Source organism: Hyaena hyaena, unplaced genomic scaffold (genome assembly GCF_003009895.1).
Source record: "Hyaena hyaena isolate Hyena2069 unplaced genomic scaffold, ASM300989v1 scaffold_117, whole genome shotgun sequence".
In the NCBI taxonomy this organism is placed as follows: domain Eukaryota; kingdom Metazoa; phylum Chordata; class Mammalia; order Carnivora; family Hyaenidae; genus Hyaena; species Hyaena hyaena.
In genome coordinates this window covers 1,489,515-1,504,758 of record NW_024080749.1, presented here as the reverse complement: position 1 = coordinate 1,504,758, position 15,244 = coordinate 1,489,515, and the positions used below count along the sequence as shown (strand labels likewise).

The 15,244-nt window shown below is 45.4% G+C and overlaps 1 protein-coding gene across 1 annotated transcript in view; it reads left to right on the top strand.

The window, feature by feature from the left end:
• The first annotated feature begins 2,246 nt into the window (after positions 1–2,246).
• Positions 2,247–15,244, top strand: part of WDFY1 (WD repeat and FYVE domain containing 1) — a 46,191-nt gene continuing 33,193 nt past the window's right edge. The window contains exon 1 of the mRNA XM_039236832.1: positions 2,247–2,467. Coding sequence (XP_039092763.1) covers positions 2,331–2,467 — 137 coding nt within the window. The 5' untranslated portion in view covers positions 2,247–2,330. The remainder of the gene's footprint in view (positions 2,468–15,244) is intronic.

The following is a 15,244-nucleotide window of genomic DNA, read 5'->3' as shown; positions in this document are numbered from 1 at the left end:
CAGAATTTGGGCTGCCCCAAGAAGGACATGGCCAAGCCATGGTGGCTCTCTGCAGCTGAGGTAGACCTGGAAGGAGCTGAAAGCTAGAGAGTGTCTGCTGACCGCCCTCCTTCTATGGATCTGTGTAGTATATCTTGGAATGTTCCACACCATCCTGTTTAAAATTGCCATACCTATCACCATTCACAGTTTAATTTTTTTTTTTAAAAAAATTTTTTTTTTAATGTTTTATTTATTTCTAGGAGAGAGAGAGACAGTGTGAGCAGGGGAGGGTCAGAGAGAGAGGGAGTCACAGACTGAAACAGGCTCCAGGCTCTGAGCTGGCAGTCAGCACAGAGCCCGACGCGGGGCCCGAACCCACGAACCGCGAGATCATGACCTAAGCGAAAGTCGGACGCTTAACCGACTAAGCCACCCAGGCGCCCCCACAGTTTAATTTTTTTTATAGCACTTAACATCTTCTGATATACTATGTAATTTAATTATTTATTTTGTTTATTATCTGGCTCTTTCATTGGAATAGAAGTTCTAATGGTAGAGCAATCTTTGTGTCTTTGGAGCACAGCTACATTTAGAATGGTGCCTGGCTCATAGCACACACTCAATAAATGTTTGTTGTTTGAAAAAAATTGTTCAGTAGACGGTCCAATCATCACACTGTAAAATCCTTGCAAGAAGCATGTCTTATTACTCTTGTCTGAATATGGTGCTTATAGGTATACAATACATGCTTGTTGAATAAGTAAATCCATGAATAAATGTTATTAACTTCATATAAGGAAGTACCAGTATAACATTCTCCAATAGAAATACCATGTGAGGCACATATATAATTTAAAATCTATTAGCTGATGAAAAATAATGAGAAATAGGTAACATTAATGTTTTAAATATGTAACTCAATATATCTAAATTTTACCAGTTCAACATGTAATCAACATGAAATTTATTAATGAAATACCTTATTTTCTTTGTTTTGTTTTGTACTAAGTCTTTAAAATTCGGTGTGTATTTTGAACTCACCATAACTCAATTTGGACTAGCCACATTGTCAGTGCTGGATAGCCATGTGTACGGTACATCTCTATGGCAAATCTGCAATTCACGAGTCAGAATAATATGGGGGAGGAGGGGAGTGTGGGTTGGAGAGGAAAGGTCTCTGGAGTCCATGATTTTCTGGGTCCCCATCATAACTCTGACTTAGGAGCCAAAAGCCACCAGGAATGCATCTGTAATTGATCACATTGGGTTGGTTGCTAACTGTCAGGAAAAGGCATATCGTGGGAATTGGTGATAGAAAGAGCTTATTGCAGGATTTAGGTTTGTATTAGGTGATTTTAGGAGGATTTAAGGAAGAAGGGCTATCCGCTGGACGGGACTGGATGCTGTCAGGAAATGGGGGCAATTCTATGATTGGAGGTTTTGATAAAACTTGTCTAGAGGGAGGAAGACTAGGCAGAGGCTAACACTGTTAACTAACTGGTAAAGAAACAGGAGTCACTCTTATTTGCCAGCATACAGAGATATTTGTTCATTTGTGTGGTTTGAACAATTTCATGTTTTGGCTGTGTTTATCTATGATTGTGGAGTGGTATTGTTCGGTGCTTATGTTTGGCAGGAAGCAGCTGTGAGCACCCGGCCAGCTCCCGCAGCACTGATCTGGCTCACAGCACCACGCCAGCTCCTGGAGTTTTCTCTAACAGCTGTGCGACCTTAAGCAAGTGATTTAACTTCTCCGTGGTCCACTTTTCTCATCGCTACGAAGAGACTACAAGAGCAATTATCTCTCCATCTCTTAAAGTCGTTATCAACACTAAATAAGATAATCCGTGTCAGGAAATTGGGATAGTGCCTGGTATATAGGCACCACTCGATGAGTGTCACCGACTGTCCTCCAAGGATTCTAAAAATTGCACTGCAATTTTTCACACTTGCAACAGCTTTGAAATCTTCCAAACAGGGCTTCTAAGAGTAAACACAACGTAATATTATTATTTCCAGAGGCTCTGGTTTAGGAGACAATTCCTCGTCCCCTCCAACGGCTCAATCCACTCCTGGGTGAATGCCTTTACTTTTCAACCTTCCTCACTTTCCCACTTGTTCGGAGACGCCCTCCGCGGCGCTCTCCCGGCCTCGGAGTTTTCGGCTGCGCGGCTTCCCCAGGCAATACGGGTCTGGGCGGCAGCACTCGGGAGCTTACGGCGGCGCGGCGCCCACGCGGCCCCGGGAGCCGGAGCGGAACCGGCGCGTCCCCGCCCGCCCGCCCGGCCGTCAGCTGATGGGTCTCCCGCCCGGGAGGCCGCTGCCGCCGCTGCCGCCGCCGTGCGAACATGGCGGCCGAGATCCACTCCAGGCCGCAGAGCAGCCGCCCGGTGCTGCTGAGCAAGATCGAGGGGCACCAGGACGCCGTCACGGCCGCGCTTCTCATCCCCAAGGAGGACGGCGTCATCACGGCCAGCGAGGACAGGTCGGGCCGGCGGGTCGGGCGCCGCGGGGGCGGCCGGACTCCCGCCGGCGACTGGGTGTGGGGGCCGGGGTCGGCGGCCTCGTCCCTCTCCGGGAGGGGGGCGTCCTCGGCCCCCGGGACCTCTCCGCGCCCCTAGGGTCTGGAACCCTCCCTGTACCCCTCTAGCTCGGGACCACGGTCTCACCGCCCCCTCCAGCGGGGGACTTCCTCGCACCGTCCCATTGCGCCCTTCCCGCCGGGGACCCCTGTCCCAGTGCACCCCTTCAGTCCGTGACACCCGCACCCCCTCCCACCGCGCCATTCTAGCCCAGGATCCACGCCCCTTCCACTCGGGACCCCGGACCCACCGCGCCCCTCCAGCGGAGTACCCCGCTTCCCATTGCGCCCCACCGGTGACCCCCAACGCGCCTGTCTAGCCCGGGACCCCAGTCCCTGCGCCTCCTTTGTGGGGGTTTGCTTGCGCCTCGAAAGCCTCGCGACCTCTGGATGGTTTCTTGGCCCATCGCGGTCAGTTCCAAGCCTCTGAGCCAGGAGCACTGGCGGCAGTTGACCTGGGTCCCGGTGCAGACCCGGTGCGAAGGATCCCCATTTCTCAGCAGACCTCCAAGACCTCTCATTCTCTCCCTTCTGCTTCGCCCTGGGGTTGACAGCTCTTCACACACTACCAGCTTGCTAGATCAGTTACTTTTTTTTATGCCGCTGAGACCATCTGAACTCTTATTTACTAGGGTTTTTTTCCCTTTATTAAAAGAGACTTATTTTTTAAAAAGTTAGGTGCTTTTATTTTAAAGCAACATTTATTTCCCCCTATTAACGGAAAGCCGGTATCACCTGCCATAAAGAATTAAATTAATAACTATAGTATGTTATTCTGTGTGCACTTAAAGTCATCTCGTTCTTGTACTAACACAACTTGAGTTGAAGACTGCTCTCCCCACGTTTGGGAAACATTGATCTGATGCGATTTTGTCATTTTACCCAAGAGGAAATTGAGGCCCTAGGAAAGCCCCAGAGATAACTGCTGAAGCCAGAAATGCAACCCAGGACTCTTTTTGGTCAGCCCAGGACTGTGTGATTGCATTAGAGAGAGATAGTTTGTTTTAAAACTTCAGTGTTTTTAAAAACCCTAAAAGTTTAGAAGGTTTGTGGCTTTACGGTGGGAATTTGGAGGAAATGACTGGATGTTTGCTGAGTGAAATTGTTTCCTTGTGCGCTTAAATGGTGCTATTCCAGAAGTCAGAAGGCCTTCTGGAAGGTGGAAGATACTGCTCTTCTCTTAGAGCTGACAGCTTTTTGTAGTCGTGTCTTTTGAAGTAAGTAACATTTGAGGGACCTTTCCTGGGCACAGAAAATCTGTAGCCTCCCCCTGGTTGCCTCGTTGACCTTTGTATTTTGTGTCTCCAGTCTGTTTATTATGAGCAGGCAGAAGCCTCTCCTGGCTCCTACATGTAGCTGACCTCAAAGGAGATGGGGAGTGATTAGAAAGACCTGGGTGTTGATATGCAGAAGCAGCGGGGAATGGAAGAGAGGGCTGCATGAGCTGCAGGGAGACGAAGGAAATGTGAAAAAAAGGCACAAGAATGATATTTACATGGTATCGACTTAGATGCAGACAACATTCATAAAACGTAGCTATCTTATTCACTAAAATATCTTATCCATGACTCATGCATGTTGGGTAAATTGCTGAGTATTTGAGATTACTGGCCAGGAGCAGTGCTGATAAATGTTTTATGGAAAGTGATTACTTGGCTGCTCTGGGACCAAAATGTTCTGGGGGAGCCTTAGATCAGCTCTTTTTTTTTTTTAAACTCGGGCACAGCAAGGCCTTTGCCGATGACTGGACCAGGTGAAGGTTAGAGCCTTGTGTTTCTAATTTGCGTTGCAGGCCCTGGAGCTTTCCTGATGGTAGGACATTCCTTAGCAGGTGCCTTTATGAGATTTGTGAAAGCACATGGCTGTGGGTTTTTGTTGTTGTTGGATGTGGGGGTGTGTCTTTACATTGTCATAAATATGTGTTGTACTCTTCAAGCATTCATACGTTCATATATTTGGAAATACTGTATGTATTAAGTGCCAGGCCCTGGGGAATTCAACAGGGATCAAAAGTCACAGCACCTGCTCTCCTATCTTCTGATTCATTGATTTTTATGGCCCTTGTCCTGATGGAACGAGCATATTGAGGAGCCAGAACACCTACCGCCCTTATTTATCAAACAAGCATTTATTAGACACTTACTGTGTGCTGGACCTGTGAGATAGAAAGACCAGTAATGCCAAAATCTCTGCTTCCAGAGGGTTGGACAGACGGGGGGAGAGATGCCCTGTGCTCTCGGCTTCCGGGGTGTTGGGGAGACAGAGGAAAGCGTGTCCCTGAGGGCCAAGGTTCAAGGAAAGGCTCCTAGAGGAGCTGTCACTGGATAGAGGAGTGGGCTGTGTGAAGGGAGGAGGGCGCACATCCCTGTTGCCGGCAGATGGAAAGACTAGGAGGGAACGAAGGGCCACCTTCACTTCTAGGTGACGCAGCAAAGGGAGGGTGAGTGGTCATGGTAGGAGAGAGTACTGAAGGCTGGAAGGTCCTAGTGTCCCGTTTCGGAAGGGCCTTCCTTGTATGCCACTGTTAGGAATTTGACTTTAGTTTGCAGTTAGCGAGGAGCCGTCAGAGATTTCAAGGCAAGCGGCCTGATCAGGATTTGTACATCGGAAATAACAGCTAACTAACCTTTTAAAAGTCCCTTCTCTCTGGGGGGGGAGGGGGAGGGGGAGAGGGAGAGACACCACAAGAACTGACAGAGGGAGAGGGGTGGGGGATGGGCGAGACAGACTGGGGGTTGTATGTAAGTGATGAATCTCTAAATTCTACTCCTGAGGCCAATGTTGTGCTGTATGTTAACGAACTAAAATTTGAATTAAAAATAAAGCTCCTCTCTGTTGGTAGAGAATTGAACCCATGCATATGGCGGCATCCAGTCCTCACATCTCCCCAAGAGGGGGGTAATACAGTCCCTTCCATCATCAGTAGCTCCAAAATTCAGTATATGTTCAAAGTCAAAAGTGGTTTCTGTTTGTTTGTTTGTTTGTAAGCTGGGCCTGTAAACTCACTGGCGCTACCACTTGCCTTGAATAGATGAGACTGTTTGTGATCTCCATCTAGCCCATGCAGCGTGAGTGTTCATTTGTTTTCCTGGGGAAACAGCAGTGTGTGTCCTTTGCAGGTGCTGTCCCAGGCCCCGCTGGGAGCCTTCTAGAACACATGGTGATGCGCCCCATTGCAGTGGGCCTATGACAGTTTAGAAAACTGGTTCTCGATGAGTGGTGACTGCCTCATAGAGCAGTATCTGGAGACATTTTAGTTGTCTCGGCTGTACGAGGGTATGGCTGGCATCTGGCGGGTAGAGGCCAGCAATGCTGTGCCTCATCTCTCGTGCACGAGGCAGTCCGGGGTGTACCGGCTCCAGATGTCCACGGTGCCGTGGCTGAGGTACCCTGGTTTAGGCTTAATATAGTTTCTTCTCTGGTTCTCAAACTTGAGCATGTATCAGAATCAAATGGTGATCGCATTAAAACACAGGTAGCCCGGCCCCACCCCAGGGGCTCCGATTCAGCGAGGCTGTGGTGGGGCCCGAGAATTTGCATTTCTTCGAGGTTCCCAGTGATGTTTTTTGCTGGTGGCCCAGGAACCCCACTTTGAGAACCACTGTTCTGCAAGTTACTGGCCGTGCTTCCTTGTGTAGGCCCACCGGGAGGGAACGCCTTTTATACTTTGTCCTCTTTTGTGTCCGTTTCTGGGATCTATTTTTGCCTGGCGTCATTTGTTACATGTGAGAGTTTATTTCCCATTAAAGCGGAACTGTGTCTGAGGAAGCTAACGCAAACAGTCCCCTCTGACTATTAGACCAGTGTGGGATGCTGAGCTCAATTCCATCATACTGGAGTCACTGGTGTGGTTCCGGCAGAGACCTTCGGGGTTAACAGAAAATGGCCCTAATCTTTTGTATGCGTTCGTGTAGATGTTGTTAATCATTACCCTAAATTCTTCAGTTCCCAGTGGCCTGAACTTTGGAACTGGCAGTTTTTGAGCCTGCAAAGTAGAAGAATGATATGTATGTAAAGTTGAAAAAGAAAAATTCTTCAGTGACTCAAGTATGATCGTCTCTCTAGTCAGGAAACTGTATAAATAAAGGCAGTCATCCGAGCGGTACGTTGAAGGATGTGAGCTACAGCCATCGTTTTCCTGCGAGTGGAAACAGAACACGAGACTGCTTTCAGACTAGAGCTGAAATATGGTGAGACAGCGGAAACCCATTCCCTGGACACATGGGCCTTTTGAACTTTTTTAGCTGTGGACTGCATCAAAAATTTGGACTCCGTTGAAGGATGGAATAAAATAAAAAACAAACAAAAACACCTTCACAATGAAGCTTAAGAAATAAGTTAGGGTCCTGTGGTCTTTAATTTTGTAAGACAGTTGGTAAAGGAATGTGTTTCTGCCATTGTGTCAGGGGCCTGGAGGCCACGATTGAGGACTGATGTCTGCGAGAAGAAATTTTGCTTGGCCTGAGTCAAACAAAGCTCGTGTGTTTTGAAATATTTTAGGATGTTGCGCTTAGGCTGGTAAACAATAAAAATGCCAGAAACCCAACTTTAAGCATATTTCTGGTGGCATCTTCTTTTCTTGTTATCATCATACCAGCTGTTTAATACTCTTCTTTCCTTTTAGGCATTTCTAAGCCCGTTAAGATGGTCTGAGGGAAAAATTGTATCTTTACTAACTGTTCGCACAGAAACCATTTTAAATAAACAGCTTGATTTGGGCATCGCCGGAAGTCTTTAGCTTACACAGATAACCAGGGTGTTAACTACTGTGTTTTTGTTGTCATGCAGTGCCGAAAAGTAGACTCTTTGATTTGTGTTAGAAAATAAAAGCGAAGAGTGAGACGAGAGGAAGCATTTACTCCTCTCCTGTTAGAGTGGCCCTTCGTTGTGACGTTCGTGTTCTTTTTATAGCGTAGTTATGAACGGATTGTGGATCTGGAATGCCAGAGTTTGAACCCCAGCCATGTGACCTTGGGCGGGTTACTTATTCTTTCTGTGCCATAGTTTTCTCATCTGCAAAATGGGAATAGTATCTACTGCAGGGTTTTCTGAGATTCAAATGATTAATATGCAAAATACATTGAACAGTACCCAGCACGGAGAAAGCACCATATATATGTCGGCTATTACTATTTCCCATTTGATTACTTTAATCTCATTGAAAGCCAAAGATATCTGCTTACTGTGTGTGTGTGTGTGTGTGTGTGTGTGTGTGTGTAAATAAAATCGTTTTTCCTGTATGAATAGAGCAATACCGTTTTCGGAGTCACTTACAAACCTAAGTTCTTGTAACTGCCTTTGAGTCGTGCCTTCTCATCATTTCCATATTTGGTCATTTACAAGTCATGTCAGTCATTAGTTATTCCTTGTAAAATCTTTGCCTTGCTGTGTTTGGGGGCCCTAAGATCACCCCACAGTTCGCCTGTTCACTAGGAGATGGTCATCCTCAGGGCCATGATTTATTACAGCAAAAGGACACAAAACAGAATCGGTGAAAGGAAAGGACTGGGGTGAAGCCCAGAGGAAATCAGAGTGAGAGCTTCCATGAGTCCTTGCCCTGTGGACTCACACAGGAAGTGCGCTGGTGTTACGACCGCATGCATAAATTATTGTCTACCAGCAAGCTCATTAGAGACCCAGGACCCACGCTTTTATTGGGGGCTGGCCATGTAGGCACCCTCTGCCTAGCACTTGACAGAATTCTAGACTCCCAGAAAGAAAGCGGGCGTGCAGGGGTGTCTCAGATGTTAGCATGAGTGAATCACTAAACAGACCTGGTAGGAATAAAGCATGGAACAGAAATGGAAACGAAGCCACTCTTCCTTAGTTCCTCAAACTGTGCTTCTCTGGGGTGAGTTTAACCTTGTGTTTCAAGACATCTAGGCGAGGGATAGAGTTTGAACTTTTTTTGGTTTCATTTCTTTGAAGAAAGCATCGCACAGTCCCTACGTGGATTGCATCCTGCCTAGCTTGCTGCTGGTCCTGAGTCTTCTAGTCTTCTTGATAGCACAGAGGTCACAAAAAATCATCTCGATGCTTAGAGTGAACAGGTAACAGCGGGAATGGTTCCTCGAGCGCAAAAGAAAACATTTGCAGGTGGAAGAGTAGAAAAGCAGCCATGCGGCTTCTGGAGAGGTGCTTTTCATCCGGGAGCTGGTGGAGGTGCCACCGGGTCCCCTTCCTCTGGGGATAGAAATCTGCCCCGGCCAAAATCAGGTGTCTGAGTGTCATCATCATGGGCAGCTGAATTCCTCCCCTGGGGAAGGGGCTGGAAATTAAAATTTTTCTCAGACGTTCTAATTATCCTTAGCAAGCAAAAAGAGGCCGATTTCCCTGCCTTTCCGTTTAGATAGTCAATTCAATAAAAATCTAGTGTTTTCCCCTTTTGTTACCAAAGGAGAAAGGCTTCTTTCTGTAGCAGGAATGAAGAGGGCAGAGGTCAAGAGACTTGGCTGAAAGGAAACTGCTCTTTATTTGATAAAAGCAGATTGCACTGATGGCCACATCCTTCTTTCTCTTGCAGGCTAACATCCTAACGTTCTAGAACCCATGGAGGCTGCCAACATTACGCGTTGTGTCTGTAGCCCCTGAGAGTAGTCAGAGTAGAAAAAAATGTCCTCTGCTGATGGTAACCGAGGTGTTTGGTGGTTTATCGAGATATTCTGTAGTGTCAGCAGACGTAAGAGTGACTAGAAAATCAGATTTCCTCGAAGTTACTATTGTAAGAGTTTAAAAGAATCAGGCCTTGGGCTCAGTTTGTAATTTGTAACAGCAATCCTCTGTAGTTTGTGTTTACTTGGTTAATTGAATAATCCTGGTGTATCAGTTTATAATGTAAAGATGGTTGAATTGCGTTCATTTAGCTGTTCGGGAATGATTAGGGTGGTTTTTTGGGAGAGCTTTCAAGAGAGATCTTGTTTTACAAAACGCTGCTGTGTCAGGCAAGACAGAATTTGGCCTTGTGATTTTGCCAAAGCTCTCGTGTGCTCTTTGAATCTATTTATCAAAGTGGAGGCATGATTTTCAAGGTGATCGTACTGGAAAATAAAGTGTATTGGATCCAGATGTGTGTTCTCATGGAGTTTTAGGTTAAAAAATGATACTAATCACCAGTCCCACAAGATGCCTTCTGGTTTGAGAGCCTGGGCTTTTCACAAGGAAAACCGTGCTTTGACTTGCCTTGCCTTCCTCCTCTTTCCTCCTCTAGTCCGACTTAAGCAGATGAGGCCTTATCAACTTGGTGCCTTCCTAAACTGTATTTTTAACTTGCTTTTTTTATCAGCTCTTTGAGGGAATCAGAGGGACCGGAAGAAAGAAAAGGAGCCTCTTTACCTATTCTGATCATCAGGCATATCTTTGAGAAGATCACAGACCAGTCTGCCTGGAATAAGACTTCATTCTTAACCAGACCTGTGGTGTTTAGTCTGCTTTTCGTGTATCTGCTGTAGAAAAGTAAAAGAAGGTGCAGAGTTAAGATCCTTAATAGGATGAAAACTATTGACTGTATTTATTAATTAAGAGTAATAACTTCACTTAGCTTTTACAGTAACTTCTTTAGTTTCTTGGGATCCAAATTAACATCTATGTCAAGTGCAGATCCTGTATTTCAGTTAAAAGTTGAAGCATACTTATTTGTTTATTCAGTACGTTTAAATCCTTGGTACTCAGTACATGCCAAATGCTATTTTTATTTTTAATGTTTAAGGACAGACTCCTAAGTATTCTCAAAAGTATTCTATTTTTGGAGCAGATAGCACTGTATCATTTGGTTTTGCTATGAAACAAACCACTTTAAAATTCGGTGGCTTAAAACAGCAAGTATGGTTGACCTTTCCTTGAACAACATGGCTTTGAACTGTGCAGGGCCACTTAATATGTGGATATTTTTATAGTATGGCACTATCAATTATTTTCCTTATGACTCTATTAGCATTTTTTCTTTCTAGCTTATTTTATTGTAAAAATACAGTATATAACAGAAAACACAAAATATGTCTTAATCGAGACAGACTGTAAGAATCACTGTTCTTATTTAGCATAGAAGTCAGTATTTCTTTCAACTAAGTGAGAGCTCTGAAGTTAAATGTAGGCTTTTCCACAGTCTGGATTTGTTTGGAGGGAAAAAAAAGTAATTTAATGCTTCATGTTTCCTTATTGTTTAGGGCTTACTTGCTGCTTTGGAGGATAAAATGTGGAATTCTCTGAAAAGCCATTTTTTTCCCCTTTAACTTGTTTTACTTATTATTTATCACGTAAAGCTGCTTTGCTTTGAATTATTTACTTTGGTAATGTTTTGAAATGTGAATCTTCATCATCCTCTGATAAAGAGCAATGCAATTGGACAAAACAGCTGAAGAAATTGATGTTGGTTTGTTTGACTTTAGGACTCAGACTCTCCTTCCGTCTCCCTAAGTACAAAATGGAGGTCTTGGCTGTCATCTTTGCCGTGAGCCTGTGGCATCGTGTTCTCGACCGACAGTGGTCTTTCTTGAATCCGACTGTGTGTCTGGAATACAGGGAGCAGCTCTGTCTGCCACCACAGTTCTCTGCTGTGAACTTCTAGGAGGTCAGGCAGGGCCGCGTGTTTATTGGGGGGCACGGTTTATTGATTGCCCTTTATCTGTCAGGCCCAGTGGCCCTGTGCCTTTTGGTGCCTTCTCTTTCCTGACTTTCTGCATCTGATTCCTTCGCGAGGCTGTGCCCCCTGCTCCTGAGTGACGTTCTCAAGGCTCTGTTCACCCAGTGTCTCTAACCCTCGTGTCCTGGGCCGGGTCTCCTTATGAGCTCTGGGCGCCCTTGGCCCTCCGGACTGACCTCCCGGACACATCAGATCACCGACTAGACTTGGTGGGGGCGCAACACGCTCCAGACTTCACCAGGCCTCACCCGTGGCACGCGTTCCTGTTGAGGACAGTACCAGTCTCAGAGGGAGAACCTTCCGCGAGGGATGACCAGAGCCTCTTAGGATCTGCCTTACAAAAGACAGAGAAGTGGCTGCTCCCTACCTGAAGTTGCTCTGATTCTAGTGCCTGCACTTGACACTGGAGCTTCAGCGAGGCCCCTCTGACTCCTCAGCCTTGTTTGCTCTTGCTGGGAATGATTTAACAGACACATTCTTAAGGAGTGGACAGTCTTCACATTTTGGTGGCGGTCTTGAAGTCACACGAGATACATCCTTGAATGCCTCCTTGTTTAATTGTTGGCTCTTCTTCTGCTTATTGAGAGGAGGTGGGGGACCCTGCAGTTGACTGAATCTCAGGGCTCCAGGACCCCCACCCCGAGCCCAGCAAGGAGCCGCAGGCCACGGCTGTCTCACAGGTGTGCTCCTTTTCCTCCCCTGCCTGTCCAGCGCAGCCCAGTTCTAGAAGTTAGGTCTGTCATCTTACATTATGCTTTAAAAAAAAAAAAGTGTTCATAAACACTTCCCATGGATTCATGGTCTTTGCAACTATTTTCAATGACTATGTCAGCATATTACTTCAATAGCTTATCATGAACCCATGGTTTTCATAACTATTTGTGATGATGATGTGAGCTATTGAATTAATATGCCGTGAGCCCATTTATTTCATTATTTAACATTTCCACCAGTTTTTACTCCTTTGAATAATGCTCATAGGAACTTTTTTTTTTAATGTGTAATTTTTTTTTTCCTGTGATCTAATGTCTTCGGAACCAGTTGGCAAGTATGGAGGGTCTAAATCACTTCGTTGCCATTACTGCTGGTAGCATTACTAGCAGCACTGCTAGGCGGGAAGTGTTTTTCTCACCATATGGAACAAATTGTTTCCAGAGAGCTGATTCTGATTTGCGGTGCTGACACGAAATTATGAGAACCCTGGAAATGGCATCTTATTATTGTTTTCAGTTGTTCACTTGCTTACCCCTGCGTTTTTATTATTTTTTTTTAATTTTTTAAATTTATTTCTAGGAGAGAGAGAGACAGTGTGAGCAGGGGAGGGTCAGAGAGAGAGGGAGACACAGACTCTGAAACAGGCTCCAGGCTCTGAGCTGGCAGTCAGCACAGAGCCCGACGCAGGGCTCGAACCCACGAACCGCGAGATCATGACCTAAGCGAAAGTCGGACGCTTAACCGACTAAGCCACCCAGGCGCCCCACCCCTGCGTTTTTAAACACATACGGTTTGAAATATTTAAGATAAAAATCACAGTCCAACTCTGGCTTTTCGTTTGTCTAGAAAATAAGTAGACCATCCACCTTGCTGATGAATGCCAGACAAAGTGTTGGTAGTGGTGTGCAGCCGATATGGTGATGCACACGTAACACTACTGTCCTTGATAGAAATACCTTTTCTCATCTATCCGTGGAAAACGCTGCAGCTCTGTGTAAGTCCCTGGCTTCTCTAACTAGGAGGGCAAAGGAGGTGGATGTAAAAGTACTGTTAGCGTGGAGAAGTCTGAAAAAATTGTACGTAAACTCTGAAAGAAATGACACATTTCCTTTCTAAGTACCTTTTGGAAAAATATCAGGCTATTGTTTTAAAATAACTTAATAATAGAGCCTGGCAAAGAGAAACTTGTTTCTAAGGTTTGGGTTTTAAGGAAAGACTTTTTTTTCAGCTTGACATGGTCTTGGAATCTCAAAGAAAATCCATCCACTAGAAAAATGGCTAGAATAAGCAGCAAACAAAACATAAAATGAGTTTTAGGTGAGTGGGTGTACACTTGTCAAAATATTAAGGGAAAAGTTAAGCTGTTACATTTTAACTCAGTAGAGAAAGCAGCTTAGACATTCATCTCAGCAGACAATATTGTGGGTTTGTAGAAATAAAATCGTCCGATCTTGATTCCCTGTGATTATATGGTGTCTTAATAACATCCTAGAGTTTTTATTAGTTTTCTCCTATAAATGTTACCAAGCTGCATCTTGTTGCTTATAACTTATTGAATAGATTTTACCTCCAATTTATTGAATAGTAAATGTTCTTGGTCTGTGGAATTTGTTGACTTTTTTAATAAGCAGCCCAACTTAAGCCTGGTTTCACAGTCATTTGTTAAACCAAATGAGACATATTCTAAACACCATACAAAACAAATTCCTGTATTACTTGGAGGAAATTATGCAACATTGTTTAGTGCGTAAGCAGTGCTGGCGTGTTCAACTTAACATTGACTTGATTTCATCTTGGAAGTGGGAGATTTTAGCTTTGTCGTGGCAGGAAGGGAAAGAGAATGGCTTGGAAAGAGAAGAGGCAGAGTTCCAGACAGAAGGTGTGATTACAGAGAGACCTTGTCAAGGTCAAGTGCCGATTTTGGAACTTGATTTCCAAGAAAGGATGGGCTTCTCTCAGCCTGGATATGATCGATTTTCAACTGAAACATCCCATGAGATCACTTAAGTCTTGCCAGGTTCCTAATGTGTCAGCTGGGTGCAAAGCAGATTCTAGTGCTAATGTTAGTCCTCCGAGGAAAGTGATACTGCGAAGTGATACTGCGTTTCAAAATGCTCGTATCTAGGTAAGTTCCATTTTGACCTTGGCCTATTTTTAATATATTTTGAACTTCACAAAATTAAAATTAGACTTTTCCAGGTTAGATGGTTGGCTGGAAGAGAAAACCTTTAGGGTTTCCCACTCATGGCCACCTTCTATGCCCTTGAGTATCGTCATTCTCACGAGAGGACACAGAGAGAGCATGTATCACCGAGTCCTTCTTTGAGCTGCCTGCGCATCTGTGACCCACAACCTTTGGAGTTGATTTGAAGGTTTTAGAATGTGCCCATATTCTATTAAAAAAACCGTAACAGGTAGCTGGCAGGTTTAACCCCTTTGTGATCCTTGTGAATGAAGGCCGGTGAACTTGACGGGGCACTGCGTGATGCCCTGATCTCCCAGTGCCTTGGCTTTTCCTATCCTGTCTTTGGAACTGGAGCAGAACCCTTGAGCAGATTTAATGCTTACCAAGGAGTTGGCCTTTAACTTATTATAACTCCTTTGGCTTCATCCCATATGTTGAACTTAAGTAGTGAAATGTATCCATAAAACATCCTGTAGTAAGTAACGGAATATAGTCAACCAAACTTTCTTTTGTATTAGTAGTTCAGGCCTGAGGATCAGCATTAATAAGCTTCTGTTGCTTGTTTTAGATGATGGTGCCATGCTGAGATGGCCCCCATGCTGTGATATGCCCAGATAAACTATCTGGAGAGAAAAGTCCTTGGTAGAGTGGTGAGGGTGGAGGGCTGAGGGCATAACTGGAGCTCAGAGTACTTGGGGCACTTGAGGACGACAGCTCCCTGGGATAGAAGTCAGGTGTGAGGAGTCATAGGCACTAAGTGGGTCACTTGAGCCCTGATTTGAGACCGTCGACGGATGGTGGTCTCCTAGCACAGGCTATGGGATGCGCAGCTCCTCGGGAGTGCAGCTGCTGGTCCACATGCCTAGGGCAGGCCCACCATGTTGGAGGTAAGAACCCACCAGGTAATGAGAGTAGCTACACTGTGGGTGAGTGACGGAGCCAGACTGTGGTTGGTGTACTGATAACAGAGAGCGTGGGCCAGCATGTTTAGGAATTACTGCTTCTTAAAAAGCAAATAAGCGGGGCGCCTGGGTGGCTTAGTTGGTTAAGCGTCCGACTTATGCTTAGGTCATGATCTCACGGTTCGTGGGTTCGAGCCCCGCGTCGGGCTCTGTGCTGACTGCCAGCTCAGAGCCTGGAGCCT